At 41.1% G+C, this 15,631-nt stretch overlaps 1 protein-coding gene and 1 long non-coding RNA gene across 4 annotated transcripts in view; one reads left to right on the top strand and one right to left on the bottom strand.

The window, feature by feature from the left end:
- Window positions 1-15,631, top strand: part of LOC125655641 (uncharacterized) — a 62,965-nt gene that overhangs the window by 22,843 nt on the left and 24,491 nt on the right. The window contains exons 2-3 of the mRNA XM_056145385.1: window positions 647-688; window positions 1,646-1,693. Coding sequence (XP_056001360.1) covers window positions 647-688; window positions 1,646-1,693 — 90 coding nt within the window. The remainder of the gene's footprint in view (window positions 1-646; window positions 689-1,645; window positions 1,694-15,631) is intronic.
- The window catches only part of LOC130048530 (uncharacterized), a 28,481-nt gene continuing 18,920 nt past the window's right edge, over window positions 6,071-15,631 (bottom strand). For 2 of the 3 annotated variants that reach the window (XR_008797319.1, XR_008797317.1), the window contains 4 exons: window positions 14,656-14,806; window positions 12,218-12,368; window positions 9,780-9,930; window positions 7,269-7,492 (listed from right to left, as the gene is read on the bottom strand). This is a non-coding gene — a long non-coding RNA (uncharacterized LOC130048530). Of the gene's footprint in view, window positions 6,097-7,268; window positions 7,493-9,779; window positions 9,931-12,217; window positions 12,369-14,655; window positions 14,807-15,631 lie in introns of those variants that run through there. The other variant, XR_008797318.1, reaches the window with a different exon arrangement.

The following is a 15,631-nucleotide window of genomic DNA, read 5'->3' as shown; positions in this document are numbered from 1 at the left end:
ACCGCCCACATGTAGTCGCCTCTTACGACAAGCAAGCTAGGGGCAATGGGGACTTATTCTAACCCGGATCCCCACGGGACCCCAGCAGGAAATACAGATATTATGTGGATTGTATGTTTTGAAAGGTGTTCAATCTATGTATGTAAATTGACACAAGGGAGCATCGCTGGTAGAAATCTGACAGAGTGTTTAATTGGCTTAACAAAAAGTCATGCCGACATGGTCCTCTATTGGGTTACTTCAGATCCTTGTTTAGCGATCTACATGAGCGGATCAAAGGATCTAATTTCAATCAGACTGACCCAATGCCAGGTTAAAATGTGTTGTCAGACTTGAACTTTATAACGACCAGACTGGAAAAAAGTATTGTTTGTATTTTATAACACTGAGAATGTGTTACTGTCTAGGAATTAAAGTATTACACCATAACATTAATAAACGCATAAGGTGTCTAACTTTCTAGTAAGAAAAGTAAACAATTTGAAAATGTATAGACACCGAGAATGTGTAGCTTCACTTAACATGTATAAACAACGAGAATAAGTAAGCTTTGAAATTTGATGACACTATGGGACATAATGTTGATTAATCTCAGAATGCTACAGTGTAGGTTTGAAGAATTGTTTTTTATCATTTCTTTTTACAGATAAGATACACGAACATGCAGAGAAATTCAATAGAGTCGATGGTACAGTATATATTTATGTTTGATATTTGAAATGGGACATGTACTGCATTGTAGATTTAAAAAAAAGCCACTGAAAATGATTTGACTTTCTAGTGAATTTAGGAAGATCAATATATTTCTTCTCGGTACAGCATTGTACAGCAATCTCGGGCTGCTTATTTCGTAGGAATTATTTTTCATGATATCTTTTCAGGATTGATAGAAGAAACCTTTGAGCAAATAATAAATACAAACACTCGAGATATAGACAATTTCAGAATACACAATGAATTCATATTCATGTTCTCATTGAGTTTAAAGCTTCATGGCAATACTAAATAATGTGGCTTTCACATTTCGTCGATAATTTTTCACTCATATTGAGACGACACCAGCTGTTAGTGAAGTACCACCAATTTAAACCTATGTTTAGCGCTTATGATTGTAGCAGTGAAAGTTGTTTGACATGCCAACGCATTCCACTACACATATACGAAAGGCCTGTGATTAAATGCTGACCGTTTGGCGAAGGAGCAATTGCCACAATGTACCTGTACATGTATTATCTTTGGGACGGTCATGGCACCAGCAGGGCTCGAACTCACGATCTCCTGGTTACGTTGCGAACACCCCACCACTGAGCTACCGTGACCAGTCCAGTACTAAATGAAATATTATGATAGAGTACATAATAATTTAACTTTTGGCATCCACCTTCATGCCCATATGTAGCTAAAAGACCCATACCATTATATGACATTTCCCTGAGACACAGGCATTGACAGTGAACCTACTTAAGAAGAAAAAAATAAAACGCACAAGTACTGCACATTATATTTGTATAAGCACTCACCTGATATAGTTCCTAACAACGCACTATTGCATTCAGTCAGGTATTCAAAACAATTTAAAACATTTATCAATATGTTGGATAGGATATAAAGTGATTTGATTAAATCAGTACATTTTCTGTTATAGATATACTGGAGAATTTGAATCGGTCCCCGATTCCACAAAATGTGAGAGGTATGTCAATAAGTTTGATTGTATCTTGCTTAACGTCTCGATCGAGAATTTTTCACTCATATGGAGACGTTATGTCAATAAGAAAAACGATCATTACGCCTGTGGTGACCTATTGCTATTGGTCTGCGTTCATTGTCGTTCGTTGTGCGTTAACAGTTGAAAACTGTAACTTAAATGAATGGTTAAGTAGAGCATGAAGACATCTACCAGATATCTGAATGTATCCTAGGGGTAAAGGTTCGGACTCTAGGGCAGGGCCAAACTAGATACGTGTACAGTGTATCTAGTGTTTATGCGTAAAATATTTAAATAAATTCTTCTTTAATGCTACCATTTCTAAATTGAAAATAGATTGATATCTAAAAGGAATAGGTAGTCCTCTTACTGATATATTGAATTTCACGATCTCAGGAAAAGCTGGTACGGGGGAGGCAAACTTGGTCAATTATTAATGGTGTGTAACAACTCAACATTTTAACTTCTACTTTATTACATACTTTCCAATTCTTTTCAAATTCAGGATAAAGCATCATTTCGGGCGAGAAAAACAAATTATCTTAATTTTAGGACTCCAGCGCTCCTTAGGGGTGTGACAACAATCTACATACTTTTCCTTAGCACTTCACAACTTCCATTGTATATGTAGCAATATTCCAATATCACCTGTATAATAATATTTTGTTTATATATCTCAACTGATTTGATACGCACGAGCATGTTCTGCGCATGATCAGTTTTGAATAGGCCACTGACAAAGAAGTTGTGGTGCAGGGGTTTCAACAGTCTCGTTTGAAGTCAGCATTTCGCAAATTCTATGATCGTTATAACCTTTAGTTCGTTAATACAACCTACCATCGTGTCAAATGTTGTCTGACGTGTTTCATACCGATTGTTAGGCGGTTCTAGGCACACTGATTTTAACTTCGGATAACTCCGTTTACCTGATCAAGATATAGTGCTCACAGTGGGTGTGACCGGTTGACAGGGAATGTTTACTCCTCCCAGGCACCTGATCCCACCTGTGGTGTGTCCAGGGGTCCGTGTTAGCCTAACTATCTATTTTGTATTGCTTATAGGAGTTATGAGATTGATCACTGTTCGTTATCTTCACCTTTCATATACCTCATATGCAGGTGATGTGGTTTTGATTGATTGTATGTTTAACGTCCCGTTCGAGAATATTTCACTCATATGGAGACGTCACAATTGCCGGCCATGGGCTGTAACATTTAGGTTTCGCTCGGTGCTTACAGCCTTTGAGCAGGGAGGTATTTTTAACGTGCCAGAACTGCTGTGAAACGAGGCCTCGGTTCTTGTGGTCTCATCCGATGGACCATCCCATTTAGTCGCGTCTTACGAAAAGTGAGGGGTACTGCGAACTAAAATTATTATTTTCTATTAACAATAATAATTTTCATTCATATGTCGATTCGATATAGCCCATTGTTCGCGAAATAAAAGACACCACAGGGTCGTCAACATCTGCTTTATGTTTAGATATTTTATTGAAAGTGGATATTAACGGCAGACTAACAATTTAACTTTATGACAAAGGAGAAGAGTTCAGCTTTTCCATCGGCAACTTCTCATATTTATGTAGCAATATTCCATTATCACTTGCATATGATGTTTATATATCTCAACTGATTTGATACCCAAGAGCTTTTAAATCAAGGCAGGTTACTCACAAAGAAGATGATGGTACAGGGGTTTCAATATTCTCGTTTAAAGTCAGCATTTTGCAAATTATATCGTCGTTATAACGATCTAGTTTGCCAATACGACATATCATTGGTCATATGCTGTTTAAAGTGTTTCATACCGATTGTTAGGCCGTCCTTGGCACACTGATTGTGACTTCGGATAACTCCGTTTACCTGATCAAGATATAGGACTCGCGGCGGGTGTGACCGGTGGACAGGGGATGCTTACTCCTCCAATGCAAAAGAACCCACCTCTGGTATGTCCACCGATCTATTTTGTGATCCTTATATTAGTTATGCGATTAATAATTGTTTGTTTTCTTGACCTTTTATAAATGTGGTGTAAAACGACAAAAACAAAATAAAACAAGAGTATCAGTAGAACTGATGGATGCTATCCGAAAAGCGTCTAACCAATGAACTACTTCATATGATAAATGACTCGCACAATTATCAATAACTGTTGAATTATTGTTGAAATTAAATTTGCATATATAAGGTATAAATTGAGTGAAAGTGACCTTAAGAAAAGGAACCTAAGTGACAATTGTCTGAAAGTCATTTCCCTATTATGTTTGTGTGATACATAATCAATTTAAAAACTGTTGAAATAAGACATTTTCCCGTACATAAGGTATATTTTGAGTGACCGGACCTTTCCATAATGACCCTGAGAAAACCTTTGTCCAAAAGATCATTAGTTGTTGAAATGAAGTATATTTTCATATATAGGATATACATATTCTGAGTGACTTTGAACTTTACAAAATGACCTTGGGCGACCCTTGTCTGGAAGCTTATTTGCTTATTACTAAAAACTATTACCACCTTTCTGTGGAAAGACCTTTTAATATTATTTTGTTGATGATGATTATCAGGGTCTTCCGTCTTCAGCGGAAGACCCTTCTATTATTCTATTGTTGATTTTTCACTTCTCTTATTAGGTTTTTCCACCTTTCTGTGCAAAGTCCTATTGTTATTGTTCTGTTTATTAGGGCTTTCCACCTTTCTGTGGAAAGTCCTATTGATATTGTTCTGTTTATTAGGTCTTTCCACCTTTTTGTGGAAAGACCTTTTGATATTGTTCTGTTTATTATTATTAGGGCTTTCCATCTTCCTGTGGAAAGTCCTATTGATATTGTTCTGTTTATTATTAGGGCTTTCCACCTTCCTGTGGAAAGTCCTATTGATATTGTTCTGTTTATTATTATTATTATTATTTGTCTTCTTTTCTTTCCGCCGCGAGAAGCTTTTGACGTCTTAAGACTTATCGAAAAACAATGTTGTCCATCCTATTCGACATCTTGAAAGAAGCTCAAATTTGACCCTGCGTAACTGAACATTGACCGTTAACGAACTTAGAGGACTTTACGCGAAAAACCCTTGTTATCGGTTCTTCTGGAAAACCGTGAATGATAGGAGCATCCGACCTTTTCCAGAACATAGAGGTGACTTGGTCCAATTGACATGGGAATTAAACCAAAGGATTCGAGGACCCTTTCAGGAAGTTAGTACCCCTCATGTTTTACGGTTTCTGCGTAAGAAATTGTCGACTCCTAAAGTATTCATCGTAGAGACACCGAACCCACTGGAACGGGTTGGGTGACCGTGACCTTGAAAAATAGGTCAAGGTCAAAGGTCAAGGTCATCCCAAAAGACCAGAAAATGGCACTTTTTATACCCTCTTTCCCGCTTCAGATAGCAGTGAAATACCATATGGGTCAGCATGGAATTCTGGACTGGTCTGGGTATTACGAATTACAACTCTGAAATTTGACCACTCTGCGAATGTCGGCGACTTAACGTCGAAAACCCCATTATCGCTACTCATACTAGAACGAAAGTCGTGGAGAGGCGAGACCTTCGCTGACGAATTCACGATAAAACACTCTCGCACAGAGAAGTTGACCGAGGGAAACAGAAAACCCTGAAGCACGGTTCTCGCCCCCGAAAGTCTCCAAAGTCGTCGTTGGAGCCCACAACTTTTTCACGGATGTAAATAGAGACGCGAGACCACTTAAACGAAGGCCCGAGACCTCTCTGACCTTCAAAATGAGGTCAGGGTCAACTGTCAAGGTCACACTTTCTCCCCCATGAGTTTTTTTAAGTTTGACCTTGAAAGTGGGTCAAGGTCAAAGGTCAAGGTCACGCATCCAGGGGCCAGTCTCCACGAGTAAGGCAAACCCACCCATCACGCCTGTCGTCCCCAAGGAAGAAATCCCCCACCCTTCAAGTGATCTGTCTGTGATCAGCTGTTTCAATACACTATTTTGACCGGTCTCATGCCATGCAACAATTACAGGATTCTAACTAATCTGACCTACACCTACACATCTGACCTACATCCATTTCTACCATTTCTTGACTGTCTTGTAAATCAAACATGAATTCCATTTACATTCATGAAAAGACATAGGCCAGATTCAATTGTCTGCCTGCATCAACATAAAGACTAAGTTTTTTTTTTTTTGATAATGATGATGCAACTTTACTTGACAGTTGAACTAATTGACATTCCATCCTGACTGTCATTGTAAACAAATAAACACTTACCTGCAGGGTCAGATGGGATGCAGTATTCCTATTCTCCGTTCAGATCCTACACTCAGAAACTTTTCCTTGAAACCCCGGCCGCCATTTTGTTTGAGGTAATTTGTCACTCAGCCTAAATCCGTATGCATGCCTCCTTGGGTGAAATGACTGAAAGACATTGTCTCCGTGAATTAGAACACATAGGATGAGCAATTACAAACTGTATATTCAATTCCACAATCCACAACACACACGGTCAAATCCAGTGCACCTTCACAACATCTGACAACATGAGGCTTGTAGACTCCCAGCATGCACCAGCAGTTACTACAACCTAGGAAAATGTTACATCCGGTTTCTTTGCACCTCCAAATATCCTATCTAACAGGTCCAAAGTCACCCCAAACACCTGCACAAGTCCTATTACACTTTTACCTGATATGTGCCGGCTATGCAACACTCGCACCCTTTTTTTCCAAACATTTGACCGGTACTATCGTGCGAAACCAAGGCCTTAATCTCCAACACTACAACAATCAAGGCGGCAAATTTGAATTTCTTTTCAAGCCAAATCAATTTTTTTTCTTTTTTGGCCTCATTTGACCTACTGAAGAATGGATCAAGATCAAAGGTCAAGAAACAAATCCAGAAAAGGTATTCAGAGACAATGTTTGAATGTCTGAAAAGGTGGGAAGACCTCTAATTGTTTGCGAACAATTAGGATTACTAGTTAGGTCTTTCCACCTTTCTGTGGAAAGACCTTTTGATATTGTTCTGTTTATTAGGTCTTTCCACCTTTCCACCCGAAGCACGGTTCTCGCCCCCGAAAGTCTCCGAAGTTGTCGTTCAACCCCACAACTTCTTCACGGATGTAGATAGAGACGCAGGACCACTTAAACGAAGCCCCGTGACCTCTCTGACCTTCAAAATGGGGTCAAGGTCAAATGTCAAGGTCACACTTTCTCTCCCATGGGTTTTTAAAGTTTGACCTTAAAAGTGGGTCAAGGTCAAAGGTCAAGGTCACACATCCAGGGGCCAGTCTCCACGAGTAAGGCAAACCCACACATCACGCCTGTCGTCCCCAAGGAAGAAATTCCCCACCCTTCAAGTGATCAGCTGTTTAAATACACTATTTTGACCGGTCTCATACCATGCAACAATTACAGGATTCTAGCTAATCTGACCTACACCTACACATCTGACCTACACCCATTTCTTCCATTTCTTGACTGTCTTGTCAATCAAACATGAATTCCATTTACATTCATGAAAAGACATAGGCCAGATTCAATTGTCTGCCTGCATCAACATAAAGACGCAAGTTTTTTTTTTGATAATGATGATGCAACTTTACTTGACAGTTGAACTCATTGACATTCCATCCCGACTGTCATTGTAAACAAATAAACACTTACCTGCAGGATCAGATGGGATGCAGTACTCCTATTCTCCGTTCAGATATCCTACATGCACTCAGACACTTTCTAATTCACCGGCCGCCATTTTGGTTGTTTGTTGTCAAAGCCTATAAATCCGTACATGCATGCCTCCTTGGGTGAAATGACTGAAAGACATTGTCTCCGTGAATTAGAACACATAGGATGAGCAATTACAAACTGTATATTCAATTCCACAATCCACAACACACACGGTCAAATCCAGTGCATCTTCACAACATCAACATGAGGCTTGTAGACTCCCAGCATGCACGAGCAGCTACAATCTCTGAAAATATCACATCCGGTTTCTTTGCACCTCCAAATATCCTATCTAACAGGTCCAAAGTCACCCGAAACACCTGCACAAGTCCTATTACACTTTTACCTGATATGTGCCGGCTATGCAACACTCGCACCCTTTTTTTTCAAATATTTGACCGGTACTATCGTGCGAAACCAAGGCCTTAATCTCCAACACTACAACACTCAAGGCGGCAAATTTGAATTTCTTTTCAAGCCAAATCAATTTTTTCTTCTTTTTTGGCCTCATTTGACCTACTGAAGAATGGATCAAGATCAAAGGTCAAGAAACAAATCCAGAAAAGGTGGAAAGACCTCTAATTGTTCGCGAACAATTAGGATTACTAGTTAGGTCTTTCCACCTTTCTGTGGAAAGACCTTTTGATATTGTTCTGTTTTTTTTTATTATTATTATTATTTGTCTTCTTTTCTTTCCGCCGCGAGAAGCTTTTGACGTCTTAAGACTTATCGAAAATCAATGTAGACCATCCTTTTCGACATCTCAAAACATGCTCAGATTTGACCCTGCGTAACTGAACTTTGACCTTTAACGAACTTGGAGGACTTTACGCGAAAAACCATTGTTATCGGTTCTTCTCGAAAACCGTGAATGATAGGAGCATCCGACCTTTTCCAGAACATAGAGGTGACTTGGTCCAATTGACATGGGAATTCACCCACAGGATTCGAGGACCCTTTCAGGAAGTTAGTACCCCTCGTGTTTTACGGTTTCTGCTTAAGAAATTGTCGACTCCTAAAGTATTCGTCGTAGAGACACCGAACCCACTGGAACGGGTTGGGTGACCTTGACCTTGAAAAATAGGTCAAGGTCAAAGGTCAAGGTCATCCAGAAAGACCAGAAAATGGCACTTTTTATACGCTCTTTCACGCTTCAGATAGCATCGAAATATCACATGGGTCAGCATGGAATTCTAGACTGGTCTCGGTATCATGAATGTCAACTCTGAACTTTGACCACTCTGCGAATGGCGGCAACTTAAGGTCGAAAACCCCGTTATCGCTACTCCTGCTAGACCGCAAGTCGTGGAGACCCGAGACCTTGACCGACGAATTCAAGATAAAACACTCTCGCACAGAGAAGTTGACCGAGGGAAACCGAGAACCCTGAAGCACGGTTCTCGCCCCCGAAAGTCTCCGACGTCGTCGTTCGAGCCCACAACTTCTTCACGAATGTAGATAGAGACGCGAGACCACTTAAACGAAGCCCCGTGACCTCTCTGACCTTCAAAATGGGGTCAAGGTCAAAGGTCAAGGTCACACTTTCTCTCCCATGGGTTTTTAAAGTTTGACCTTGAAAGTGGGTCAAGGTCAAAGGTCAAGATCACGCATCCAGGGGCCAGTCTCCACGAGTAAGGCCAACCCACACATCACGCCTGTCGTCCCCAAGGAAGAAATCCCCCACCCTTCAAGTGATCTGTCTGTGATCAGCTGTTTATACACTATTTTGACCGGTCTCATGCCCAACAACAGGATTCTAGCTAATCTGACCGACACCTACACATCTGACTTACACCCATTTCTTCCATTTCTTGACTTCCTTGTAAATCAAACATTAATTGCATTTGCATTCAAGAAAAGACATCAATGTCTGCCACTGAGCTAGTGCATCAAAATAAAGACTAAGTTCAGTTTTTTTTTTTTTTATGTTTGACCTTGAAAGTGGGTCAAGGTCAAAGGTCAAGGTCACGCATCCAGGGGCCAGTCTCCACGAGTAAGGCCAACTCACCCATCACGCCTGTCGTCCCCAAGGAAGAAATCCCCCACCCTTCAAGTGATCTGTCTGTGATCAGCTGTTTAAATACACTATTTTGACCGGTCTCATGCCATGCAACAATTACAGGATTCTAGCTTATATCTGACCTACACCTACACATCTGACCTACACCCATTTCTTCCATTTCTTGACTGTCTTGTCAATCAAACATGAATTCCATTTACATTCATGAAGAGACATAGGCCAGATTCAATTGTCTGCCTGCATCAACATAAAGACTAAGTTTTTTTTTTGGATAATGATGATGCAACTTTACTTGACAGTTGAACTCATTGACATTCCATCCCGACTGTCATTGTAAACAAATAAACACTTACCTGCAGGATCAGATGGGATGCAGTACTCCTATTCTCCGTTCAGATATCCTACATGCACTCAGACACTTTCTAATTCAGTCCGGCCGCCATTTTGGTTGTTTGTTATCAAAGCCTATAAATCCGTATATGCATGCCTCCTTGGGTGAAATGACTGAAAGACATTGTCTCCGTGAATTAGAACACATAGGATGAGCAATTACAAACTGTATATTCAATTCCACAATCCACAACACACACGGTCAAATCCAGTGCATCTTCACAACATCAACATGAGGCTTGTAGACTCCCAGCATGCACGAGCAGCTACAATCTCTGAAAATATCACATCCGGTTTCTTTGCACCTCCAAATATCCTATCTAACAGGTCCAAAGTCACCCGAAACACCTGCACAAGTCCTATTACACTTTTACCTGATATGTGCCGGCTATGCAACACTCGCACCCTTTTTTTTCAAATATTTGACCGGTACTATCGTGCGAAACCAAGGCCTTAATCTCCAACACTACAACACTCAAGGCGGCAAATTTGAATTTCTTTTCAAGCCAAATCAATTTTTTCTTCTTTTTTGGCCTCATTTGACCTACTGAAGAATGGATCAAGATCAAAGGTCAAGAAACAAATCCAGAAAAGGTGGAAAGACCTCTAATTGTTCGCGAACAATTAGGATTACTAGTTAGGTCTTTCCACCTTTCTGTGGAAAGACCTTTTGATATTGTTCTGTTTTTTTTTATTATTATTATTATTTGTCTTCTTTTCTTTCCGCCGCGAGAAGCTTTTGACGTCTTAAGACTTATCGAAAATCAATGTAGACCATCCTTTTCGACATCTCAAAACATGCTCAGATTTGACCCTGCGTAACTGAACTTTGACCTTTAACGAACTTGGAGGACTTTACGCGAAAAACCATTGTTATCGGTTCTTCTCGAAAACCGTGAATGATAGGAGCATCCGACCTTTTCCAGAACATAGAGGTGACTTGGTCCAATTGACATGGGAATTCACCCACAGGATTCGAGGACCCTTTCAGGAAGTTAGTACCCCTCGTGTTTTACGGTTTCTGCTTAAGAAATTGTCGACTCCTAAAGTATTCGTCTTAGAGACACCGAACCCACTGGAACGGGTTGGGTGACCTTGACCTTGAAAAATAGGTCAAGGTCAAAGGTCAAGGTCATCCAGAAAGACCAGAAAATGGCACTTTTTATACGCTCTTTCACGCTTCAGATAGCATCGAAATATCACATGGGTCAGCATGGAATTCTAGACTGGTCTCGGTATCATGAATGTCAACTCTGAACTTTGACCAATCTGCGAATGGCGGCAACTTAAGTTCGAAAACCCCGTTATCGCTACTCCTGCTAGACCGCAAGTCGTGGAGACCCGAGACCTTGACCGACGAATTCAAGATAAAACACTCTCGCACAGAGAAGTTGACCGAGGGAAACCGAGAACCCTGAAGCACGGTTCTCGCCCCCGAAAGTCTCCGACGTCGTCGTTCGAGCCCACAACTTCTTCACGAATGTAGATAGAGACGCGAGACCACTTAAACGAAGCCCCGTGACCTCTCTGACCTTCAAAATGGGGTCAAGGTCAAAGGTCAAGGTCACACTTTCTCTCCCATGGGTTTTTAAAGTTTGACCTTGAAAGTGGGTCAAGGTCAAAGGTCAAGATCACGCATCCAGGGGCCAGTCTCCACGAGTAAGGCCAACCCACACATCACGCCTGTCGTCCCCAAGGAAGAAATCCCCCACCCTTCAAGTGATCTGTCTGTGATCAGCTGTTTATACACTATTTTGACCGGTCTCATGCCCAACAACAGGATTCTAGCTAATCTGACCGACACCTACACATCTGACTTACACCCATTTCTTCCATTTCTTGACTTCCTTGTAAATCAAACATTAATTGCATTTGCATTCAAGAAAAGACATCAATGTCTGCCACTGAGCTAGTGCATCAAAATAAAGACTAAGTTCAGTTGTTGTTTTTTTTATGTTTGACCTTGAAAGTGGGTCAAGGTCAAAGGTCAAGGTCACGCATCCAGGGGCCAGTCTCCACGAGTAAGGCCAACTCACCCATCACGCCTGTCGTCCCCAAGGAAGAAATCCCCCACCCTTCAAGTGATCTGTCTGTGATCAGCTGTTTAAATACACTATTTTGACCGGTCTCATGCCATGCAACAATTACAGGATTCTAGCTTATATCTGACCTACACCTACACATCTGACCTACACCCATTTCTTCCATTTCTTGACTGTCTTGTCAATCAAACATGAATTCCATTTACATTCATGAAGAGACATAGGCCAGATTCAATTGTCTGCCTGCATCAACATAAAGACTAAGTTTTTTTTTTGGATAATGATGATGCAACTTTACTTGACAGTTGAACTCATTGACATTCCATCCCGACTGTCATTGTAAACAAATAAACACTTACCTGCAGGATCAGATGGGATGCAGTACTCCTATTCTCCGTTCAGATATCCTACATGCACTCAGACACTTTCTAATTCAGTCCGGCCGCCATTTTGGTTGTTTGTTATCAAAGCCTATAAATCCGTATATGCATGCCTCCTTGGGTGAAATGACTGAAAGACATTGTCTCCGTGAATTAGAACACATAGGATGAGCAATTACAAACTGTATATTCAATTCCACAATCCACAACACACACGGTCAAATCCAGTGCATCTTCACAACATCAACATGAGGCTTGTAGACTCCCAGCATGCACGAGCAGCTACAATCTCTGAAAATATCACATCCGGTTTCTTTGCACCTCCAAATATCCTATCTAACAGGTCCAAAGTCACCCGAAACACCTGCACAAGTCCTATTACACTTTTACCTGATATGTGCCGGCTATGCAACACTCGCACCCTTTTTTTTCAAATATTTGACCGGTACTATCGTGCGAAACCAAGGCCTTAATCTCCAACACTACAACACTCAAGGCGGCAAATTTGAATTTCTTTTCAAGCCAAATCAATTTTTTCTTCTTTTTTGGCCTCATTTGACCTACTGAAGAATGGATCAAGATCAAAGGTCAAGAAACAAATCCAGAAAAGGTGGAAAGACCTCTAATTGTTCGCGAACAATTAGGATTACTAGTTAGGTCTTTCCACCTTTCTGTGGAAAGACCTTTTGATATTGTTCTGTTTTTTTTTATTATTATTATTATTTGTCTTCTTTTCTTTCCGCCGCGAGAAGCTTTTGACGTCTTAAGACTTATCGAAAATCAATGTAGACCATCCTTTTCGACATCTCAAAACATGCTCAGATTTGACCCTGCGTAACTGAACTTTGACCTTTAACGAACTTGGAGGACTTTACGCGAAAAACCATTGTTATCGGTTCTTCTCGAAAACCGTGAATGATAGGAGCATCCGACCTTTTCCAGAACATAGAGGTGACTTGGTCCAATTGACATGGGAATTCACCCACAGGATTCGAGGACCCTTTCAGGAAGTTAGTACCCCTCGTGTTTTACGGTTTCTGCTTAAGAAATTGTCGACTCCTAAAGTATTCGTCGTAGAGACACCGAACCCACTGGAACGGGTTGGGTGACCTTGACCTTGAAAAATAGGTCAAGGTCAAAGGTCAAGGTCATCCAGAAAGACCAGAAAATGGCACTTTTTATACGCTCTTTCACGCTTCAGATAGCATCGAAATATCACATGGGTCAGCATGGAATTCTAGACTGGTCTCGGTATCATGAATGTCAACTCTGAACTTTGACCACTCTGCGAATGGCGGCAACTTAAGGTCGAAAACCCCGTTATCGCTACTCCTGCTAGACCGCAAGTCGTGGAGACCCGAGACCTTGACCGACGAATTCAAGATAAAACACTCTCGCACAGAGAAGTTGACCGAGGGAAACCGAGAACCCTGAAGCACGGTTCTCGCCCCCGAAAGTCTCCGACGTCGTCGTTCGAGCCCACAACTTCTTCACGAATGTAGATAGAGACGCGAGACCACTTAAACGAAGCCCCGTGACCTCTCTGACCTTCAAAATGGGGTCAAGGTCAAAGGTCAAGGTCACACTTTCTCTCCCATGGGTTTTTAAAGTTTGACCTTGAAAGTGGGTCAAGGTCAAAGGTCAAGATCACGCATCCAGGGGCCAGTCTCCACGAGTAAGGCCAACCCACACATCACGCCTGTCGTCCCCAAGGAAGAAATCCCCCACCCTTCAAGTGATCTGTCTGTGATCAGCTGTTTATACACTATTTTGACCGGTCTCATGCCCAACAACAGGATTCTAGCTAATCTGACCGACACCTACACATCTGACTTACACCCATTTCTTCCATTTCTTGACTTCCTTGTAAATCAAACATTAATTGCATTTGCATTCAAGAAAAGACATCAATGTCTGCCACTGAGCTAGTGCATCAAAATAAAGACTAAGTTCAGTTGTTTTTTTTTTTATGTTTGACCTTGAAAGTGGGTCAAGGTCAAAGGTCAAGGTCACGCATCCAGGGGCCAGTCTCCACGAGTAAGGCCAACTCACCCATCACGCCTGTCGTCCCCAAGGAAGAAATCCCCCACCCTTCAAGTGATCTGTCTGTGATCAGCTGTTTAAATACACTATTTTGACCGGTCTCATGCCATGCAACAATTACAGGATTCTAGCTTATATCTGACCTACACCTACACATCTGACCTACACCCATTTCTTCCATTTCTTGACTGTCTTGTCAATCAAACATGAATTCCATTTACATTCATGAAGAGACATAGGCCAGATTCAATTGTCTGCCTGCATCAACATAAAGACTAAGTTTTTTTTTTGGATAATGATGATGCAACTTTACTTGACAGTTGAACTCATTGACATTCCATCCCGACTGTCATTGTAAACAAATAAACACTTACCTGCAGGATCAGATGGGATGCAGTACTCCTATTCTCCGTTCAGATATCCTACATGCACTCAGACACTTTCTAATTCAGTCCGGCCGCCATTTTGGTTGTTTGTTATCAAAGCCTATAAATCCGTATATGCATGCCTCCTTGGGTGAAATGACTGAAAGACATTGTCTCCGTGAATTAGAACACATAGGATGAGCAATTACAAACTGTATATTCAATTCCACAATCCACAACACACACGGTCAAATCCAGTGCATCTTCACAACATCAACATGAGGCTTGTAGACTCCCAGCATGCACGAGCAGTTACAATCTAGGAAAATGTTACATCCGGTTTCTTTGCACCTCCAAATATCATATCTAACAGGCCCAAAGTCACCCCAAACACCTGCACAAGTCCCATTACACTTTTACCTGATATGTGCCGGTTATGAAACACTCACACCCCTTTTTTTCAAATATTTGACCGGTACTATCGTGCGAAACCAAGGCCTTAATCTCCAACACTACAACACTCAAGGCGGCAAATTTGAATTTCTTTTCTAGCCATATCAATTATTTTTTTTGGGGGGGGGGGTGGTCATTTGACCTACTGAAGAATGGATCAAGATCAAAGGTCAAGAAACAAATCCAGAAAAGGTGGAAAGACCTCTAATTGTTCGCGAATAATTAGGATTACTAGTGTTCTACCCAACCTCCACCTGCTATTCTTTTATGCCTTAACGAATGCGAAAATTGAATTTTACGTACCTGCGATGACTCAACATTTCCTTGTAAACTGACCAGGGGAATCGAACCCACCCCTTTTTCCATCCGAGAACGGAAAATGTGCACCTTTACACTTGGTCAGTTGCAAATCTTGAAATGTAGAAATCAACAGTATACGAGAATTCTGAATTGATGCAAGTTTCCCGTGAAAACATCATTTACATGACTCAAGTTCCCATTCTGACCTAGGATTGCCAAATGTATTCAATAC

This window comes from Ostrea edulis, chromosome 7 (assembly GCF_947568905.1).
Source record: "Ostrea edulis chromosome 7, xbOstEdul1.1, whole genome shotgun sequence".
NCBI classification, from domain to species: Eukaryota; Metazoa; Mollusca; class Bivalvia; order Ostreida; family Ostreidae; genus Ostrea; species Ostrea edulis.
Note: the sequence above shows the minus strand (reverse complement) of the source record. Positions and strands in the feature narration are given on the sequence as shown.